This window comes from Ascaphus truei, chromosome 3 (assembly GCF_040206685.1).
Source record: "Ascaphus truei isolate aAscTru1 chromosome 3, aAscTru1.hap1, whole genome shotgun sequence".
In the NCBI taxonomy this organism is placed as follows: domain Eukaryota; kingdom Metazoa; phylum Chordata; class Amphibia; order Anura; family Ascaphidae; genus Ascaphus; species Ascaphus truei.
The window spans coordinates 6,571,452-6,593,437 of record NC_134485.1 but is presented as its reverse complement, the minus strand read 5'-3'; the positions used below and the strand labels follow the sequence as shown (position 1 = coordinate 6,593,437).

General features: G+C 54.4%; 1 protein-coding gene across 8 annotated transcripts in view; it reads left to right on the top strand.

Annotated features, from left to right (window-relative positions):
* The window catches only part of LOC142491263 (uncharacterized), a 103,557-nt gene that overhangs the window by 42,829 nt on the left and 38,742 nt on the right, over window positions 1-21,986 (top strand). For all 8 annotated transcript variants that reach the window (XM_075593561.1, XM_075593559.1, XM_075593557.1 and 5 more), the window contains one exon: window positions 16,926-17,014. In XM_075593561.1, the coding sequence (XP_075449676.1) occupies window positions 16,926-17,014 (89 nt within the window). The remainder of the gene's footprint in view (window positions 1-16,925; window positions 17,015-21,986) is intronic.

Below are 21,986 nucleotides of genomic sequence, written 5' to 3'. Positions count from 1 at the left end.
GTGCTGCGGCTCTGGGGTTTACGTGTGACTCTTGTATATCTCCTGTGAGAATGGTGCAGCGGCTCTGGGGTTTGCGTTTGACTCTTGTATATCTCCTGTGAGAATGGTGCTGCGGCTCTGGGGTTTACGTGTGACTCTTGTATATCTCCTGTGAGAATGGTGCAGCGGCTCTGGGGTTTGCTTGTGACTCCTGTATATCTCCTGTGAGAATGGTGCAGCAGCTCTTGGGTTTGCGTGTGACTCCTGTATATCTCCTGTTAGAATGGTGCAGCGGCTCTGGGGTTTGCATGTGACTCCTGTATATCTCCTGTGAGAATGGTGCAGCGGCTCTGGGGTTTGCGTGTGACTCCTGTATATTTCCTGTGAGAATGGTGCAGCGGCTCTGGGGTTTGCGTGTGACTCCTGTATATTTCCTGTGAGAATGGTGCTGTGGCTCTGGGGTTTGCTTGTGACTCCTGTATATCTCCTGTGAGAATGGTGCAGCAGCTCTGGGGTTTGCGTGTGACTCCTGTTTATCTCCTGTGAGAATGGTGCAGCGGCTCTGGGGTTTGCGTGTGACTCCTGTTTATCTCCTGTGAGAATGGTGCAGCGGCTCTGCGGTTTGCGTGTGACTCCTGTTTATCTCCTGTGAGAATGGTGCAGCGGCTCTGCGGTTTGCGTGTGACTCCTGTATATCTCCTGTGAGAATGGTGCAGCGGCTCTGCGGTTTGCGTGTGACTCCTGTATATCTCCTGTGAGAATGGTGCAGTGGCTCTGGGGTTTGCTTGTGACTCCTGTATATCTCCTGTGAGAATGGTGCAGCGGCCCTGGGGTTTGCGTGTGACTCCTGTATATCTCCTGTGAGAATGGTGCAGCGGCCCTGGGGTTTGCGTGTGACTCCTGTATATCTCCTTTGAGAATGGTGCTGTGGCTCTGGGGTTTGCTTGTGACTCCTGTATATCTCCTGTGTGAATGGTGCTGCGGCTCTGGGGTTTGCGTATGACTCCTGTTTATGTCCTGTGAGAATGGTGCAGCGGCCCTGGGGTTTGCGTGTGACTCCTGTATATCTCCTGTGAGAATGGTGCTGTGGCTCTGGGGTTTGCTTGTGACTCCTGTATATCTCCTGTGAGAATGGTGCAGCAGCTCTGGGGTTTGCGTGTGACTCCTGTATATCTCCTGTGAGAATGGTGCAGCGGCTCTGGGGTTTGCGTGTGACTCCTGTATATCTCCTGTGAGAATGGTGCAGCGGCTCTGGGGTTTGCGTGTGACTCCTGTATATTTCCTGTGAGAATGGTGCAGCGGCTCTGGGGTTTGCGTGTGACTCCTGTTTATCTCCTGTGAGAATGGTGCAGCGGCTCTGCGGTTTGCGTGTGACTCCTGTTTATCTCCTGTGAGAATGGTGCAGCGGCCCTGGGGTTTACGTGTGACTCCTGTATATCTCCTGTGAGAATGGTGCAGCGGCCCAGGGGTTTGTGTGTGACTCCTGTATATCTCCTGTGAGAATGGTGCAGCGGCCCTGGGGTTTGCGTGTGACTCCTGTATATCTCCTTTGAGAATGGTGCTGTGGCTCTGGGGTTTGCTTGTGACTCCTGTATATCTCCTGTGTGAATGGTGCTGCGGCTCTGGGGTTTGCGTATGACTCCTGTTTATCTCCTGTGAGAATGGTGCAGCGGCCCTGGGGTTTGCGTGTGACTCCTGTATATCTCCTGTGAGAATGGTGCAGCGGCTCTGGGGTTTGCGTGTGACTCCTGTTTATCTCCTGTGAGAATGGTGCAGCAGCTCTGCTGTTTGCGTGTGACTCCTGTTTATCTCCTGTGAGAATGGTGCAGCGGCTCTGCGGTTTGTGTGTGACTCCTGTATACTGTATCTCCTGTGAGATTGGTGCTGCGGCTCTGGGGTTTGCGTGTGACTCCTGTATATCTCCTGTGAGAATGGTGCAGCGGCTCTGGGGTTTGCGTGTGACTCCTGTATATTTCCTGTGAGAATGGTGCAGCGGCTCTGGGGTTTGCGTGTGACTCCTGTTTATCTCCTGTGAGAATGGTGCAGCGGCTCTGCGGTTTGCGTGTGACTCCTGTTTATCTTCTGTGAGAATGGTGCTGCGGATCTGGGGTTTGCGTGTGACTCCTGTATATCTCCTGTGAGAATGGTGCAGCGGCTCTGCGGTTTGCGTGTGACTCCTGTTTATCTCCTGTGAGAATGGTGCAGCAGCTCTGCGGTTTGCGTGTGACTCCTGTTTATCTCCTGTGAGAATGGTGCAGCGGCTCTGAGGTTTGTGTGTGACTCCTGTATACAGTATCTCCTGTGAGATTGGTGCTGCGGCTCTGGGGTTTGCGTGTGACTCCTGTATATCTCCTGTGAGAATGGTGCAGCGGCTCTGGGGTTTGCGTGTGACTCCTGTATATCTCCTGTGAGAATGGTGCAGCGGCTCTGCGGTTTGCGTGTGACTCCTGTTTATCTCCTGTGAGAATGGTGCTGCGGCTCTGGGGTTTACGTGTGACTCCTGTATATCTCCTGTGAGAATGGTGCAGCGGCTCTGCGGTTTGCGTGTGACTCCTGTATATCTCCTGTGAGAATGGTGCTGCGGCTCTGGGGTTTGCGTGTGACTCCTGTATTTCTCCTGTGAGGATAGTGCAGCGGCTCTGGGGTTTGCGTGTGACTCCTGTAAATCTCCTGTGAGAATGGTGCAGCGGCCCTGGGGTTTACGTGTGACTCCTGTATATCTCCTGTGAGAATGGTGCAGCGGCCCTGGGGTTTGCGTGTGACTCCTGTATATCTCCTGTGAGAATGGTGCAGCGGCTCTGGGGTTTGCGTGTGACTCCTGTATATCTCCTGTGAGAATGGTGCAGCGGCTCTGGGGTTTGCGTGTGACTCCTGTATATCTCCTGTGAGAATGGTGCAGCGGCTCTGGGGTTTGCGTGTGACTCCTGTATATTTCCTGTGAGAATGGTGCAGCGGCTCTGGGGTTTGCGTGTGACTCCTGTTTATCTCCTGTGAGAATGGTGCAGCGGCTCTGCGGTTTGCGTGTGACTCCTGTTTATCTCCTGTGAGAATGGTGCAGCGGCTCTGCGGTTTGCGTGTGACTCCTGTATATCTCCTGTGAGAATGGTGCAGCGGCTCTGCGGTTTGCGTGTGACTCCTGTATATCTCCTGTGAGAATGGTGCAGCGGCTCTGGGGTTTGCGTGTGACTCCTGTATATCTCCTGTGAGAATGGTGCAGCGGCTCTGCGGTTTGCGTGTGACTCCTGTATATCTCCTGTGAGAATGGTGCAGCGGCTCTGGGGTTTGCGTGTGACTCCTGTATATTTCCTGTGAGAATGGTGCTGTGGCTCTGGGGTTTGCTTGTGACTCCTGTATATCTCCTGTGAGAATGGTGCAGCGGCTCTGCGGTTTGCGTGTGACTCCTGTATATCTCCTGTGAGAATGGTGCTGCGGCTCTGGGGTTTGCGTGTGACTCCTGTATTTCTCCTGTGAGAATAGTGCAGCGGCTCTGGGGTTTGCGTGTGACTCCTGTATATCTCCTGTGAGAATGGTGCAGCGGCCCTGGGGTTTACGTGTGACTCCTGTATATCTCCTGTGAGAATGGTGCAGCGGCCCTGGGGTTTGCGTGTGACTCCTGTATATCTCCTGTGAGAATGGTGCAGCGGCCCTGGGGTTTGCGTGTGACTCCTGTATATCTCCTTTGAGAATGGTGCTGTGGCTCTGGGGTTTGCTTGTGACTCCTGTATATCTCCTGTGTGAATGGTGCTGCGGCTCTGGGGTTTGCGTATGACTCCTGTTTATCTCCTGTGAGAATGGTGCAACGGCCCTGGGGTTTGCGTGTGACTCCTGTATATCTCCTGTGAGAATGGTGCAGCGGCTCTGGGGTTTGCGTGTGACTCCTGTTTATCTCCTGTGAGAATGGTGCAGCAGCTCTGCGGTTTGCGTGTGACTCCTGTTTATCTCCTGTGAGAATGGTGCAGCGGCTCTGCGGTTTGTGTGTGACTCCTGTATACAGTATCTCCTGTGAGATTGGTGCTGCGGCTCTGGGGTTTGCGTGTGACTCCTGTATATTTCCTGTGAGAATGGTGCAGCGGCTCTGGGGTTTGCGTGTGACTCCTGTTTATCTCCTTTGAGAATGGTGCAGCGGCTCTGGGGTTTGCGTGTGACTCCTGTATATTTCCTGTGAGAATGGTGCAGCGGCTCTGGGGTTTGCGTGTGACTCCTGTTTATCTCCTGTGAGAATGGTGCAGCGGCTCTGCGGTTTGCGTGTGACTCCTGTTTATCTCCTGTGAGAATGGTGCTGCGGCTCTGGGGTTTGCGTGTGACTCCTGTATATCTCCTGTGAGAATGGTGCAGCGGCTCTGCGGTTTGTGTGTGACTCCTGTATATCTCCTGTGAGAATGGTGCTGCGGCTCTGGGGTTTGCGTGTGACTCCTGTATTTCTCCTGTGAGAATAGTGCAGCGGCTCTGGGGTTTGCGTGTGACTCCTGTATATCTCCTGTGAGAATGGTGCAGCGGCCCTGGGGTTTACGTGTGACTCCTGTATATCTCCTGTGAGAATGGTGCAGCGGCCCAGGGGTTTGCGTGTGACTCCTGTATATCTCCTGTGAGAATGGTGCAGCGGCCCTGGGGTTTGCGTGTGACTCCTGTATATCTCCTTTGAGAATGGTGCTGTGGCTCTGGGGTTTGCTTGTGACTCCTGTATATCTCCTGTGTGAATGGTGCTGCGGCTCTGGGGTTTGCGTATGACTCCTGTTTATCTCCTGTGAGAATGGTGCAGCGGCCCTCGGGTTTGCGTGTGACTCCTGTATATCTCCTGTGAGAATGGTGCAGCGGCTCTGGGGTTTGCGTGTGACTCCTGTTTATAACGGCCTAGTGTGCCTACTGCGTGGTTTACTTACACCCCCCTAACAAACTGAGACGACACAGTTTTGTGGAAGTAAAAATGGTCACAGCTTTATTGTTTTAACAATACCTGCAAATAACTGTCAGCCATAATCTTAGTCCTTTGTCATCCCTATTCTCGGTATCTTCCGGCGGGGGGAGCCCTCCTCCACCCGCCCTAATCTACCGTCCACCAGGAGAGACACTCTCCGCCGCGAGAGACACTCTCCACGGCCCCCGTCTACCGTTACTGGGAGAGACACTCTCCACCGCGAGAGACACTCTCCACGGCCCCTAGGTCCCCCTTATCAGAGCCGCCTGGGCCTACCCGCATAGGATAGAGCCCAGCTGCCTAAGATTGGTGCCAGGGGTACAGCGACCGACCGCCTGCGTCGGCGCCTCCAGCCCGCACGATCTTTTCAGGGGAACCGTTACCTGGCGGCCCATCCGCATCGGGTGGAGCCCCATTTCGGGAATTCACGGTGTCCCTACGATGACTGGCCTGACAGTTCCGCGTTCCGCCAAAGCTGTAACGATGGATCTGCTAACAGATTCATAAAATATGGTTCTACACAACACAACATTACATTCTCAATGGGATGGGTGGGTGGGAAAACAGAGTCAGTGAGTAGCTTTTGCGAGCGCAGGGTTTAAATAGCCCGCCCCATTAGCCCCTCCTCTTGTTGATTCGCGCGCAAATCCACCAAGCCTCGTGGTGGGGGGAAGGAAAGGAAGGCACGTTAAGTACCCCCTGGAGGCACGGGCCATTATGGGCGCGACGGCCCCATTTTGGGACCTCTGCTTCTTCTTCTCCTGTGAGAATGGTGCAGCAGCTCTGCTGTTTGCGTGTGACTCCTGTTTATCTCCTGTGAGAATGGTGCAGCGGCTCTGCGGTTTGCGTGTGACTCCTGTTTATCTCCTGTGAGAATGGTGCAGCAGCTCTGCGGTTTGCGTGTGACTCCTGTTTATCTCCTGTGAGAATGGTGCAGCGGCTCTGAGGTTTGTGTGTGACTCCTGTATACAGTATCTCCTGTGAGATTGGTGCTGCGGCTCTGGGGTTTGCGTGTGACTCCTGTATATCTCCTGTGAGAATGGTGCAGCGGCTCTGGGGTTTGCGTGTGACTCCTGTATATCTCCTGTGAGAATGGTGCAGCGGCTCTGCGGTTTGCGTGTGACTCCTGTTTATCTCCTGTGAGAATGGTGCTGCGGCTCTGGGGTTTACGTGTGACTCCTGTATATCTCCTGTGAGAATGGTGCAGCGGCTCTGCGGTTTGCGTGTGACTCCTGTATATCTCCTGTGAGAATGGTGCTGCGGCTCTGGGGTTTGCGTGTGACTCCTGTATTTCTCCTGTGAGGATAGTGCAGCGGCTCTGGGGTTTGCGTGTGACTCCTGTAAATCTCCTGTGAGAATGGTGCAGCGGCCCTGGGGTTTACGTGTGACTCCTGTATATCTCCTGTGAGAATGGTGCAGCGGCCCTGGGGTTTGCGTGTGACTCCTGTATATCTCCTGTGAGAATGGTGCAGCGGCTCTGGGGTTTGCGTGTGACTCCTGTATATCTCCTGTGAGAATGGTGCAGCGGCTCTGGGGTTTGCGTGTGACTCCTGTATATCTCCTGTGAGAATGGTGCAGCGGCTCTGGGGTTTGCGTGTGACTCCTGTATATTTCCTGTGAGAATGGTGCAGCGGCTCTGGGGTTTGCGTGTGACTCCTGTTTATCTCCTGTGAGAATGGTGCAGCGGCTCTGCGGTTTGCGTGTGACTCCTGTTTATCTCCTGTGAGAATGGTGCAGCGGCTCTGCGGTTTGCGTGTGACTCCTGTATATCTCCTGTGAGAATGGTGCAGCGGCTCTGCGGTTTGCGTGTGACTCCTGTATATCTCCTGTGAGAATGGTGCAGCGGCTCTGGGGTTTGCGTGTGACTCCTGTATATCTCCTGTGAGAATGGTGCAGCGGCTCTGCGGTTTGCGTGTGACTCCTGTATATCTCCTGTGAGAATGGTGCAGCGGCTCTGGGGTTTGCGTGTGACTCCTGTATATTTCCTGTGAGAATGGTGCTGTGGCTCTGGGGTTTGCTTGTGACTCCTGTATATCTCCTGTGAGAATGGTGCAGCGGCTCTGCGGTTTGCGTGTGACTCCTGTATATCTCCTGTGAGAATGGTGCTGCGGCTCTGGGGTTTGCGTGTGACTCCTGTATTTCTCCTGTGAGAATAGTGCAGCGGCTCTGGGGTTTGCGTGTGACTCCTGTATATCTCCTGTGAGAATGGTGCAGCGGCCCTGGGGTTTACGTGTGACTCCTGTATATCTCCTGTGAGAATGGTGCAGCGGCCCTGGGGTTTGCGTGTGACTCCTGTATATCTCCTGTGAGAATGGTGCAGCGGCCCTGGGGTTTGCGTGTGACTCCTGTATATCTCCTTTGAGAATGGTGCTGTGGCTCTGGGGTTTGCTTGTGACTCCTGTATATCTCCTGTGTGAATGGTGCTGCGGCTCTGGGGTTTGCGTATGACTCCTGTTTATCTCCTGTGAGAATGGTGCAACGGCCCTGGGGTTTGCGTGTGACTCCTGTATATCTCCTGTGAGAATGGTGCAGCGGCTCTGGGGTTTGCGTGTGACTCCTGTTTATCTCCTGTGAGAATGGTGCAGCAGCTCTGCGGTTTGCGTGTGACTCCTGTTTATCTCCTGTGAGAATGGTGCAGCGGCTCTGCGGTTTGTGTGTGACTCCTGTATACAGTATCTCCTGTGAGATTGGTGCTGCGGCTCTGGGGTTTGCGTGTGACTCCTGTATATTTCCTGTGAGAATGGTGCAGCGGCTCTGGGGTTTGCGTGTGACTCCTGTTTATCTCCTTTGAGAATGGTGCAGCGGCTCTGGGGTTTGCGTGTGACTCCTGTATATTTCCTGTGAGAATGGTGCAGCGGCTCTGGGGTTTGCGTGTGACTCCTGTTTATCTCCTGTGAGAATGGTGCAGCGGCTCTGCGGTTTGCGTGTGACTCCTGTTTATCTCCTGTGAGAATGGTGCTGCGGCTCTGGGGTTTGCGTGTGACTCCTGTATATCTCCTGTGAGAATGGTGCAGCGGCTCTGCGGTTTGTGTGTGACTCCCGTATATCTCCTGTGAGAATGGTGCTGCGGCTCTGGGGTTTGCGTGTGACTCCTGTATTTCTCCTGTGAGAATAGTGCAGCGGCTCTGGGGTTTGCGTGTGACTCCTGTATATCTCCTGTGAGAATGGTGCAGCGGCCCTGGGGTTTACGTGTGACTCCTGTATATCTCCTGTGAGAATGGTGCAGCGGCCCAGGGGTTTGCGTGTGACTCCTGTATATCTCCTGTGAGAATGGTGCAGCGGCCCTGGGGTTTGCGTGTGACTCCTGTATATCTCCTTTGAGAATGGTGCTGTGGCTCTGGGGTTTGCTTGTGACTCCTGTATATCTCCTGTGTGAATGGTGCTGCGGCTCTGGGGTTTGCGTATGACTCCTGTTTATCTCCTGTGAGAATGGTGCAGCGGCCCTCGGGTTTGCGTGTGACTCCTGTATATCTCCTGTGAGAATGGTGCAGCGGCTCTGGGGTTTGCGTGTGACTCCTGTTTATAACGGCCTAGTGTGCCTACTGCGTGGTTTACTTACACCCCCCTAACAAACTGAGACGACACAGTTTTGTGGAAGTAAAAATGGTCACAGCTTTATTGTTTTAACAATACCTGCAAATAACTGTCAGCCATAATCTTAGTCCTTTGTCATCCCTATTCTCGGTATCTTCCGGCGGGGGGAGCCCTCCTCCACCCGCCCTAATCTACCGTCCACCAGGAGAGACACTCTCCGCCGCGAGAGACACTCTCCACGGCCCCCGTCTACCGTTACTGGGAGAGACACTCTCCACCGCGAGAGACACTCTCCACGGCCCCTAGGTCCCCCTTATCAGAGCCGCCTGGGCCTACCCGCATAGGATAGAGCCCAGCTGCCTAAGATTGGTGCCAGGGGTACAGCGACCGACCGCCTGCGTCGGCGCCTCCAGCCCGCACGATCTTTTCAGGGGAACCGTTACCTGGCGGCCCATCCGCATCGGGTGGAGCCCCATTTCGGGAATTCACGGTGTCCCTACGATGACTGGCCTGACAGTTCCGCGTTCCGCCAAAGCTGTAACGATGGATCTGCTAACAGATTCATAAAATATGGTTCTACACAACACAACATTACATTCTCAATGGGATGGGTGGGTGGGAAAACAGAGTCAGTGAGTAGCTTTTGCGAGCGCAGGGTTTAAATAGCCCGCCCCATTAGCCCCTCCTCTTGTTGATTCGCGCGCAAATCCACCAAGCCTCGTGGTGGGGGGAAGGAAAGGAAGGCACGTTAAGTACCCCCTGGAGGCACGGGCCATTATGGGCGCGACGGCCCCATTTTGGGACCTCTGCTTCTTCTTAACGGCCTAGTGTGCCTACTGCGTGGTTTACTTACACCCCCCTAACAAACTGAGACGACACAGTTTTGTGGAAGTAAAAATGGTCACAGCTTTATTGTTTTAACAATACCTGCAAATAACTGTCAGCCATAATCTTAGTCCTTTGTCATCCCTATTCTCGGTATCTTCCGGCGGGGGGAGCCCTCCTCCACCCGCCCTAATCTACCGTCCACCAGGAGAGACACTCTCCGCCGCGAGAGACACTCTCCACGGCCCCCGTCTACCGTTACTGGGAGAGACACTCTCCACCGCGAGAGACACTCTCCACGGCCCCTAGGTCCCCCTTATCGGAGCCGCCTGGGCCTACCCGCATAGGATAGAGCCCAGCTGCCTAAGATTGGTGCCAGGGGTACAGCGACCGACCGCCTGCGTCGGCGCCTCCAGCCCGCACGATCTTTTCAGGGGAACCGTTACCTGGCGGCCCATCCGCATCGGGTGGAGCCCCATTTCGGGAATTCACGGTGTCCCTACGATGACTGGCCTGACAGTTCCGCCACCCGGAGGACCCAGTAAGGCCACTTACTGGGGACTCACCCCACACCCCAAGCTGTGACCCTAAACCCTGACTGCAGCTCGCTTGCGAAGGCGTACGCATGTTATTAATAAAGTATCGAGGGGCCCCTGCTGTGAAGACAGAAAACATGTTAGTAGATTATCTAATTACTCGCCTGCCGGCCCCTAATGTACCCCTTTGAGCATTCGATTGTGCCTCTGAAGCTGCTGGGGGCCCAGAGTAACAATTACCTGAATATAATATAATATATATATATATATTTTTTTTTTTTTTTTTTTTTTTTTGCTTGCACCCGGGGAAATCATTAACTGAGCAATGGGGGTGTGTGTGTGTGTGTGTGTGAATGGGCCCACCATACGTCCCAATTTTATCCCCTTTAACTCACCCCCCCACTGGTGTGTGAAAAAACCCCCTTCTAAAACCCTCCTCCAAGAAAAAACCACCTTCTCCCGGTCGGGGTACCCCTTTAGCCAACGGCCCACACCGCTAAGGCTGACCGGTGTTAGCGCCTTCCCTCTCCCCTGGCTCCGGTTGCCCATGGCCTTTGAAGCACTTCGTGACGGGGTGGCTACCCCCGCACCGGCTACACACATGCCTAAACTTGCAACCCGCCCCCAGTTTGCAGTGTTTATCATTAAACGCCCAACACTCCCTTTTATTGCCCCTGCTTGTTGAATCACTCCCAGGCCGATCGCCTGGACCCTTGGGAAAGGTGGCGTCGCCCCCCTGCTTACCCCGTCCCACTAACTTCATCCACAATTCCATGTCCATCTTCCCCAAACTCAACCGTGTATCCCCCTGCCACCTATGCCTGAACTGCTCGTCATAATCCCGCCACGCTGACCCCTCGTGTTCGTCATGTATGTTCTGTATCACGCTCATGTATCTCATCACATTATGCAATTCCTTGGGATGTTTTGAAAGGAAACAGTCCCCGAACACAATGAAACCCATAACCCAGTTTGCGTTACTCCTCACTACCTGCCCTTTCTCACCTGCCTCTCGCGCGCGTTGCCTCTCTGCTCGCCCCTTTACAGACAGCTTGAACATATCCACATACTTCCTGTTACATATGTCTCTCTGTGTTCTCCTGGGCAGGTGTGTGTACAGGGGGCTAGTTTCAACTGCAAACGAATCCTCCCCACTGTGGGTGGAAGCCGCCCCTTTGTCTTTGCGCGCTTTGCGTTTTCCCTTATCTGTCCTACTCCGCTTTGCCGCCTTGCTCAACGCCTCTACCTGTTTCCTTATGCGCTTTACCCCTGGGGTCTCGTCGCTGTCTGCGCCGCTGCTTGCGTCTGACTCGCTGCTCCCTCTCTCACTATTCTCGCTGTCTGACCCCTGGGACTCACAGTCCGACCCTGACCTAACCGACCCCCCATCACTAACGTCCCCATCAACATCATCCTCATTACATTCCAATGCTGCATTTTCATGCTCACCTGATCCTGCGGCTTGTGCACCTGGGTGACCGGTCCTGGGTCTTTTGGCAGCTGCACGGCTCCTGTTACTGCTCCTCGGATCGGCGACGCTTCCCAGCGCCATTGGTGCCGGCGCATCCGCCTGGGGAGGTGCCCGGGGCACTGGGGGGCACCCCGCAGGCAGGGGCAGCGGGACCGCCGTTGATGTATCCAAGGCAGGTGCCGGCGCGCCAGGGGCGTCTGGCGCAGGTGCACCGGGCACTGGGGCATGGTGTGTGGGTGCCTGCGCTGGCGGTGCCGGTGGGTATGGCGCGTAGGGGGCAGGTGCATACGGCGCAGGAGCGTAGTGCGTGTGATTTGCCGGTGCGTATGGGGGGGCATGGGACGCGTGGGCGTAAGGCGCTTGGGGGTAAAGCGCTTGGTGGTAAGGCGCTTGGTGGTAAGGCGCTTGGGGGTAAGGCACTTGGGGGTAAAGCGCTTGGGGGTAAAGCGCTTGGGGGTAAAGCGCTTGGGGGTAAGGCACTTGGGGGTAAAGCGCTTGGGGGTAAGGCGCCAGGAGCGCCGGGGGTGGCTGTGCCGCGTTGGTGGGCTGGCTCGGGCCGGCCCTGGGGGGGGGGGTCTGGTCAGCAGGGGGGGGGATGTGCTGTGCAGCGGAAGGGGGGGGCAGGCCAGCAGTGGGAGCGTGGCTAACAGCTGCAGGGGGAGGGTGGCTGGGGGCTGGAGGGGCCGTTTTTGCAGGGATGGAGGGGGCCATGCCAGCAGGGGGAGGGTGGCTGGGGGCTGGAGGGGCCGTTTTTGCAGGGATGGGGGGGGCCATGCCAGCAGGGGGAGCGGGGACTGGAGCTGCAGGGTGGTGGCTAAAGTCCTCTCCCATGAGGGGGGGTGGAACAGCCCTCCCTTCCCTGCTCTGCTGCGAGCAGGCACGGGAGTGAGGCTGGGGGGCGGAGCCAGCCTGCCGGGCTGATTCCCTTCCTCTGCGGCTGGGAGAGGAGCTGTGAGGGGGCTGGGAGCGGGGCTGAGCGCGAGGCTGGGCCGCCTGCTTCCCTCTCCGGATGGGAGAGGAGCTGTGAGGGGGCTGGGAGCGGGGCTGAGAGCGAGGCTGGGCCGCCTGCTTCCCTCTCCGGATGGGAGAGGAGCTGTGAGGGGGCTGGGAGCGGGGCTGGGAGCGGGGCTGAGAGCGAGGCTGGGCCGCCTGCTTCCCTCTCCGGATGGGAGAGGAGCTGTGAGGGGGCTGGGAGCGGGGCTGAGAGCGAGGCTGGGCCGCCTGCTTCCCTCTCCGGATGGGAGAGGAGCTGTGAGGGGGCTGGGAGCGGGGCTGAGCGCGAGGCTGGGCCGCCTGCTTCCCTCTCCGGATGGGAGAGGAGCTGTGAGGGGGCTGGGAGCGGGGCTGTGAACGAGGCTGGGCCGCCTGCTTCCCTCTCCGGAGGGGAGAGGGCTGCAGCTCTTCCTGCTCTGGCCACTGCTTCCGTGGGGCCGCCGGGCGCTGTGTCCGGCGGTCAGCTGCCTGAGCCTGGATGCTGCTCGTGCTGCGGGGATCCATGCTGCTATCGGGGGACACCACGCTCACAGGTACCTGCAGGGAGAAAAGAAAACAGAGTCAGTGAGTAGCTTTTGCGAGCGCAGGGTTTAAATAGCCCGCCCCATTAGCCCCTCCTCTTGTTGATTCGCGCGCAAATCCACCAAGCCTCGTGGTGGGGGGAAGGAAAGGAAGGCACGTTAAGTACCCCCTGGAGGCACGGGCCATTATGGGCGCGACGGCCCCATTTTGGGACCTCTGCTTCTTCTTCTCCTGTGAGAATGGTGCAGCAGCTCTGCTGTTTGCGTGTGACTCCTGTTTATCTCCTGTGAGAATGGTGCAGCGGCTCTGGGGTTTGTGTGTGACTCCTGTATATCTCCTGTGAGATTGGTGCTGCGGCTCTGGGGTTTGTGTGTGACTCCTGTATATCTCCTGTGAGAATGGTGCAGCGGCTCTGGGGTTTGCGTGTGACTCCTGTATACAGTATCTCCTGTGAGATTGGTGCTGCGGCTCTGGGGTTTGTGTGTGACTCCTGTATATCTCCTGTGAGAATGGTGCAGCGGCTCTGGGGTTTGCGTGTGACTCCTGTATACAGTATCTCCTGTGAGATTGGTGCTGCGGCTCTGGGGTTTGTGTGTGACTCCTGTATATCTCCTGTGAGAATGGTGCAGCGGCTCTGGGGTTTGCGTGTGACTCCTGTATATTTCCTGTGAGAATGGTGCAGCGGCTCTGGGGTTTACGTGTGACTCCTGTATATCTCCTGTGAGAATGGTGCAGCGGCCCAGGGGTTTGCGTGTGACTCCTGTATATCTCCTGTGAGAATGGTGCAGCGGCCCTGGGGTTTGCGTGTGACTCCTGTATATCTCCTTTGAGAATGGTGCTGTGGCTCTGGGGTTTGCTTGTGACTCCTGTATATCTCCTGTGTGAATGGTGCTGCGGCTCTGGGGTTTGCGTATGACTCCTGTTTATCTCCTGTGAGAATGGTGCAGCGGCCCTCGGGTTTGCGTGTGACTCCTGTATATCTCCTGTGAGAATGGTGCAGCGGCTCTGGGGTTTGCGTGTGACTCCTGTTTATCTCCTGTGAGAATGGTGCAGCAGCTCTGCTGTTTGCGTGTGACTCCTGTTTATCTCCTGTGAGAATGGTGCAGCGGCTCTGCGGTTTGTGTGTGACTCCTGTATACTGTATCTCCTGTGAGATTGGTGCTGCGGCTCTGGGGTTTGCGTGTGACTCCTGTATATCTCCTGTGAGAATGGTGCAGCGGCTCTGGGGTTTGCGTGTGACTCCTGTATATTTCCTGTGAGAATGGTGCAGCGGCTCTGGGGTTTGCGTGTGACTCCTGTTTATCTCCTGTGAGAATGGTGCAGCGGCTCTGCGGTTTGCGTGTGACTCCTGTTTATCTTCTGTGAGAATGGTGCTGCGGATCTGGGGTTTGCGTGTGACTCCTGTATATCTCCTGTGAGAATGGTGCAGCGGCTCTGCGGTTTGCGTGTGAATCCTGTTTATCTCCTGTGAGAATGGTGCAGCAGCTCTGCGGTTTGCGTGTGACTCCTGTTTATCTCCTGTGAGAATGGTGCAGCGGCTCTGCGGTTTGTGTGTGACTCCTGTATACAGTATCTCCTGTGAGATTGGTGCTGCGGCTCTGGGGTTTGCGTGTGACTCCTGTATATCTCCTGTGAGAATGGTGCAGCGGCTCTGGGGTTTGCGTGTGACTCCTGTTTATCTCCTGTGAGAATGGTGCAGCGGCTCTGCGGTTTGCGTGTGACTCCTGTTTATCTCCTGTGAGAATGGTGCTGCGGCTCTGGGGTTTACGTGTGACTCCTGTATATCTCCTGTGAGAATGGTGCAGCGGCTCTGCGGTTTGCGTGTGACTCCTGTATATCTCCTGTGAGAATGGTGCTGCGGCTCTGGGGTTTGCGTGTGACTCCTGTATTTCTCCTGTGAGGATAGTGCAGCGGCTCTGCGGTTTGCGTGTGACTCCTGTATATCTCCTGTGAGAATGGTGCAGCGGCTCTGGGGTTTGCGTGTGACTCCTGTATATCTCCTGTGAGAATGGTGCAGAGGCTCTGGGGTTTGCGTGTGACTCCTGTAAATCTCCTGTGAGAATGGTGCAGCGGCCCTGGGGTTTACGTGTGACTCCTGTATATCTCCTGTGAGAATGGTGCAGCGGCCCTGGGGTTTGCGTGTGACTCCTGTATATCTCCTGTGAGAATGGTGCAGCGGCTCTGGGGTTTGCGTGTGACTCCTGTATATCTCCTGTGAGAATGGTGCAGCGGCTCTGGGGTTTGCGTGTGACTCCTGTATATCTCCTGTGAGAATGGTGCAGCGGCTCTGGGGTTTGCGTGTGACTCCTGTATATTTCCTGTGAGAATGGTGCAGCGGCTCTGGGGTTTGCGTGTGACTCCTGTTTATCTCCTGTGAGAATGGTGCAGCGGCTCTGCGGTTTGCGTGTGACTCCTGTTTATCTCCTGTGAGAATGGTGCAGCGGCTCTGGGGTTTGTGTGTAACTCCTGTATACAGTATCTCCTGTGAGAATGGTGCTGCGGCTCTGGTGTTTGCGTGTGACTCCTGTATATCTTCTGTGAGAATGGTGCAGCGGCTCTGGGGTTTGCGTGTGACTCCTGTATATTTCCTGTGAGAATGGTGCAGCGGCTCTGGGGTTTGCGTGTGACTCCTGTTTATCTCCTGTGAGAATGGTGCAGCGGCTCTGGGGTTTGCGTGTGACTCCTGTATATTTCCTGTGAGAATGGTGCAGCGGCTCTGGGGTTTGCGTGTGACTCCTGTTTATCTCCTGTGAGAATGGTGCAGCGGCTCTGCGTTATGCGTGTGACTCCTGTTTATCTCCTGTGAGAATGGTGCTGCGGCTCTGGGGTTTGCATGTGACTCCTGTATTTCTCCTGTGAGGATAGTGCAGCGGCTCTGGGGTTTGCGTGTGACTCCTGTATATCTCCTGTGTGAATGGTGCTGCGGCTCTGGGGTTTGCGTATGACTCCTGTTTATCTCCTGTGAGAATGGTGCAGCGGCCCTGGGGTTTGCGTGTGACTCCTGTATATCTCCTGTGAGAATGGTGCAGCGGCTCTGGGGTTTGCGTGTGACTCCTGTTTATCTCCTGTGAGAATGGTGCAGCAGCTCTGCGGTTTGCGTGTGACTCCTGTTTATCTCCTGTGAGAATGGTGCAGCGGCTCTGCGGTTTGTGTGTGACTCCTGTATACAGTATCTCCTGTGAGATTGGTGCTGCGGCTCTGGGGTTTGCGTGTGACTCCTGTATATCTCCTGTGAGAATGGTGCAGCGGCTCTGGGGTTTGCGTGTGACTCCTGTATATTTCCTGTGAGAATGGTGCAGCGGCTCTGGGGTTTGCGTTTGACTCCTGTTTATCTCCTTTGAGAATGGTGCAGCGGCTCTGGGGTTTGCGTGTGACTCCTGTATATTTCCTGTGAGAATGGTGCAGCGGCTCTGGGGTTTGCGTGTGACTCCTGTTTATCTCCTGTGAGAATGGTGCAGCGGCTCTGCGGTTTGCGTGTGACTCCTGTATATCTCCTGTGAGAATGGTGCTGCGGCTCTGGGGTTTGCGTGTGACTCCTGTATATCTCCTGTGAGAATGGTGCAGCGGCTCTGCGGTTTGCGTGTGACTCCTGTATATCTCCTGTGAGAATGGTGCTGCGGCTCTGGGGTTTGCGTGTGACTCCTGTATTTCTCCGGTGAGGATAGTGCAGCGGCTCTGGGGTTTGCGTGTGACTCCTGTATATCTCCTGTGAGAATGGTGCAGCGGCCCTGGGGTTTACGTGTGACTCCTGTATATCTCCTGTGAGAATGGTGCAGCGGCCCTGGGGTTTGCGTGTGACTCCTGTATATCTCCTGTGAGAATGGTACTGTGGCTCTGGGGTTTGCGTGTGACTCCTGTATATCTCCTGTGAGACTGGTGCAGCGGCTCTGGGGTTTGCGTGTGACTCCTGTATATCTCCTGTGAGAATGGTGCAGCGGCCCTGGGGTTTGCATGTGACTCCTGTATATCTCCTGTGAGAATGGTGCAGCGGCCCTGTGGTTTGCGTGTGACTCTTGTATATCTCCTGTGAGAATGGTGCAGCGGCTCTGGGGTTTGCTGCTGACTCCTGTGGATCACGTGAGTCCCCCACGTTCTCTGATCTAATGGTAAAGCACATCTTGTGTCCTTTTTGCTCCTTCATTTTTACTAGTTATCGAGAAGAATAGTCACGTTAAGTCTGGGCTCCAGCATCGCCTCCAGTCTCGGAAAATCAGTGGCACGTGGCACCCAGCAGCCCAGGTAGGGAACAAATGTTGAAATCTGTGACACGTGGCATCAAGCAACCCAGGTAGGAAGGAAATGTGCAAATCAGTAGCAGTTGAAACCACTCAGCTAAGGAACGGAACAAATGTGCAAATTAGTGTCACGTGGCACCACGCAGACCCTGTAGGGGACACATGTGCAAATCAGTGTCACCATGCAGCCCAGGTAAGGGTACAAATGAGTGTTACATCATGTACTGTAACATGGTACAGTATGTGGACATCCCGTAGCAGCAGGAATACAATGCACATTTTTAGTTATGTTAGTAGGAGAGATACTTACGCTCATATGTTAATATTATCTTTAGCGAGAGAAAAGAGTAGAGCAAAGAGGCTCATCCTGGGACTGCTTCAAGTATTGTAGGAAGTAAAAAAGATGCTCGCTGTGTATTAAAAATAGAGCTGCACTATATTCCCAGCTGTTTCCTCCATGTGGTTCAGTTATACAACTTCTCATGTTCACATGGTTTAAACTTGCTCAAACTACATCATACTCGTCGTACAAGAGCAAGGCTGTTTTATTATTTAGTGAGCAGAATTTTGTATTTAAGAAAAATAAATCTAACTAGGAGAGAATATAAATAAAATATTAAATAATACCAGAGCAGCGACTGCGTGACTAGCTTGGTAGAGTGTACAGCTTGAGGGTAGCCTGGGAGAGTGGTCAGCTTGAGGGTAGCCTGGGAGAGTGGACAGCTTGAGGGTAGCCTGGGAGAGTGGTCAGCTTGAGGGTAGCCTGGGAGAGTGGACAGCTTGAGGGTAGCCTGGGAGAGTGGACAGCTTGAGGGTAGCCTGGGAGAGTGGTCAGCTTGAGGGTAGCCTGGGAGAGTGTAAAGCTTGAGGGTAGCCTGGGAGAGTGGACAGCTTGAGGGTAGCCTGGGAGAGTGGACAGCTTGAGGGTAGCCTGGGAGAGTGGTCAGCTTGAGGGTAGCCTGGGAGAGTGGACAGCTTGAGGGTAGCCTGGGAGAGTGTACAGCTTGAGGGTAGCCTGGGAGAGTGGTCAGCTTGAGGGTAGCCTGGGAGAGTGCACAGCTTGAGGGTAACCTGGGAGAGTGGACAGCTTGAGAGTAGCCAGGGAGAGTGTACAGCTTGAGGGTAGCCTGGGAGAATGGACAGCTTGAGGGTTGTTTGGGAGCGTGTACAGCTTGAGGGTAGCTTGGGAGAGTGTACAGCTTGAGGGTAGCCTGGGAGAGTGTACAGCTTGAGGGTTGTTTGGGAGAGTGTACAGCTTGAGGGTAGCTTGGGAGAGTGGACAGCTTGAGGGTAGCCTGGGAGAGTGTACAGCTTGAGGGTAGCTTGGGAGAGTGGATAGCTTGAGGGTAGCCTGGGAGAGTGGACAGCTTGAGGGTAGCTTGGGAGAGTGTACAGCTTGAGGGTAGCCTGGGAGAGTGTACAGCTTGAGGGTAGCCTGGGAGAGTGTACAGCTTGAGGGTAGCTTGGGAGAGTGTACAGCTTGAGTGTAGCCTGTGAGAGTGGTCAGCTTGAGGGTAGCCTGGGAGAGTGGACAGCTTGAGGGTAGCCTGGGGGAGTGTACAGCTTGAGGGTAGCCTGGGAGAGTGTACAGCTTGAGGGTTGTTTGGGAGAGTGTACAGCTTGAGGGTAGCTTGGGAGAGTGGACAGCTTGAGGGTAGTCTGGGAGAGTGGAAAGCTTGAGGGTTGTTTGGGAGAGTGTACAGCTTGAGGGTAGCTTGGGAGAGTGTACAGCTTGAGGGTAGCCTGGGAGAGTGTACAGCTTGAGGGTAGCCTGGGAGAGTGTACAGCTTCAGGGTAGCTTGGGAGAGTGTACAGCTGTCATGCTGCGCTCACCACAAACAGGACGGAAGACCGCGGGGCTGAGGTGGGGATAGATAGACACCGACCCACAACCACGCAGTCCTGTCCGGAATGCGTAGTCCAAGTCGTACAGCGTCGTAGGGTTGGAGAGGTCAGGGTAGTCAGGGTACTTGCCGTATTCCAGGGTTGGAGAGTAGAGGATGGTAGATTTCTGTAGCCAAGGTCCAGGGTAATAGAAGGTAGAATGGTCGAGGGACGAAGCCGGGGTCAAAGCGCTGGAGAGTGTAGGAATCCAAAGAACAGCCAGGATCAGGACAGGAGAGAACAGACAGATAAGGCCAAGCAAGGTTCAAGACAACTAAACAGCAGCGGTGAGCACAATGCATAAACAGGAGTTTATGCTCAGCAAGGAATGACAGACAGGAGCAGGTATATAAGTGGGAAGGATCCAATTACCTTGCAGGGGTGTGATCCGGTCCTCCAATGGTGTCCGGGAGGCAATAATCTGAAACATGGAAAATAGCTGAAGCGCTCAAATGCAGGTATATCTCAAAATGATAATAAGCCAGACCACTGTACCAGGGTACTAACAATTGATATAGTACCTATTGTGTCATATAATGGGTACTATCCTCCTGAAGACAGGTGGTGTGTGGTGCAACCCACTCACCATATGTCTCATTGGCAGGTTCCCCTGAAAAATATGCAAATACTCACATCCTGGTAGGGCAGGCAGGCAAGCTGTGCAGCTACTCAATGCAATACAGGGAAAAGGGAGACCAAAGAGCGCACCAGCACAAACGGAGCAGGAAAAAACCAGAACAAAAAAATGATTAAAAGGGCACTTTAATGTGGCAAAAGACCCATCCAATGCATTTCGAACGTCGCAGCGTTCTTTTTCCCAATAATCTGAAACAGCCTGCAGGTCAGGCTTTCCTTGTGATTAACCTGGTTGCCGAGCAACCCGCGCGCGTGCGCGATGCGCGTCGCGGAGCGCTGATGTCACGCGGGCGTGCGGCCGAGTTCCCTCCCTGAGGGAGGCGCCGGCAGCTCCTTTCCGAGCGTGCGTGTACCGCCCTGGCAGTGCGTGGGCGCATGGGTCCGCCGTGTGACGCGTCTGCGGGGCGGTCTCCGACCGGAGTTGCGGCAGATGTGACAGTATCCCCCCCTTGAGGGGAGACCTCCAGGCGACCCAGGGATGGTTTATCAGGGTACCTACGGTGGAAGGCATAAATGAGATGGTTGGCATGTACCTGACGATGAGGGATCCACTCTCTCTCTTCCGGGCCATAGCCACTCCAGTGTACGAGATATTGCAATCCTCCTCTGGACATTCTAGAGTTGAGGATGGTCTGTACCTCGTATTCTTGTTGACCCTCTACCAGTATGGTTTGCGGAGGTTTAGGTTGTCCTTTGGAGGATGAGTCTTGTAGACATGGTTTTAGAAGGGAGGAGTGAAAGACGGAGGGAATTCTCATATTCTTAGGCAGTTCTAGCCGGTAGGCTACTGGGTTGATCCTTTTAGTGATGCGGAAAGGACCGATAAAGCGCGGTGCCAGTTTGGGTGAGGTTACCTTTAAACGAATGTTTTTGGTGGATAACCAGACCCTTTGTCCTACAGAGTACCCTGGGACCTCTCTTCGGTGACGGTCCGCTTGTCTCTTCTGTAGTTTACCAGCGTGCTGTAAGTTAAGATGGATTTTCTGCCATAAGTCTTGTAAGTGGAGGATCCTGTCCTCTGCGGCCGTGACTCCAGACTTCGAAATAAGAGAAGGTAGTGCAGAAGGATGGAAGCCATAGTTGACCATGAATGGTGACTGTTGAGATGATTCATTCCGAAGATTGTTATGGGAGAATTCTGCCCACGGGAGAAGTTCCGCCCAGTCGTCTTGAGTATCAGCAACAAAACACCTTAAAAATTGTTCCAGAGACTGATTAGTGCGTTCCGTTTGCCCATTGGTCTGGGGGTGATATCCTGATGAAAAGTGTAGTGTGACGTCCAGACTCTTACAAAACGCCCTCCAGAACCGGGAGATGAATTGGGATCCTCTGTCAGATACTATGACCAGGGGGGTCCCATGTAACCTGAAGATCTCCCTGATGAAAACGTCGGACAACATCGGTGCGGTGGGTAGACCTTTCATAGGGATGAAGTGTGCCTGTTTTGAAAACCTGTCCACCACTACAAGTATGGTGTCCATGCCTCTAGATTTAGGCAACTCAACGATAAAGTCCATAGATATGTGTGTCCATGGACGTTCCGGGATAGGTAATGGTTGAAGGAGACCCGCAGGTCTGTTGCGTGGCGTCTTGTTCCGTGCACAAGTAGAGCATGTAGCTACAAAAGCTTGTATGTCTCTCCGCATGTTGGGCCACCAGAACGTGCGTTCGATGAACTCAGTAGTTCTTTTGGTGCCAGGATGACCAGCTGTCTTGGATGAATGCCCCCACTCCATGACTCTCCTCTGGTAAAGAAGGGGGGTGAACAAACGATCCTCCGGAACATTGAGTCCTGCTGGGATGTTGTTCTGTGCCTTGGTAATATCAGACAAGGCACTGAAAGTATTGGCTGCCACAATGCAAGTGGATGGAAGAATGGTCTCCTGCTGTTCCACCTTGTTATCTTCTACCAGGAACTGTCGAGACAAGGCGTCGGCTTTAAGGTTCTTAGACCCTGGGATATATGAGATAAGGAAATTGAAGCGCGTAAAGAATAAGGACCATCTTGCCTGGCGAGACCCGAGTCGCCGTGCTCCCTCAATGTATAGTAGGTTTTTATGGTCTGTTAATATCGTGACTGGCGTTTCCGTGCCCTCCAGTAAGTGTCTCCACTCCTCTAAGGCCAGTTTGATCGCGAGAGCTCACGGTTACCCACGTCATAATTCCTTTTGGCGGAGGAAATTTTTAAGAAAAATACGCACAGGGGTGAAGTGGAGCTTGAGGGTTCTTTCTCTGGGAGAGTATAGCACCTGCTCCTACATCAGAGGCGTCAACCTCAAAGGAAAAGGGTAATGAAGGGTCTGGGTGTATTAAGATGGGTGCTGAGGCGAATGCCGTTTTTATCCTCTCGAAGGCCTGGAGAGCTTCGTCAGACCAATTCATAGGGTCAGCTCCCTTCTGAGTGAGCGCCGTGATGGGTGCTACTACGATGAGAATCCTTGAATGAACCTCCGGTA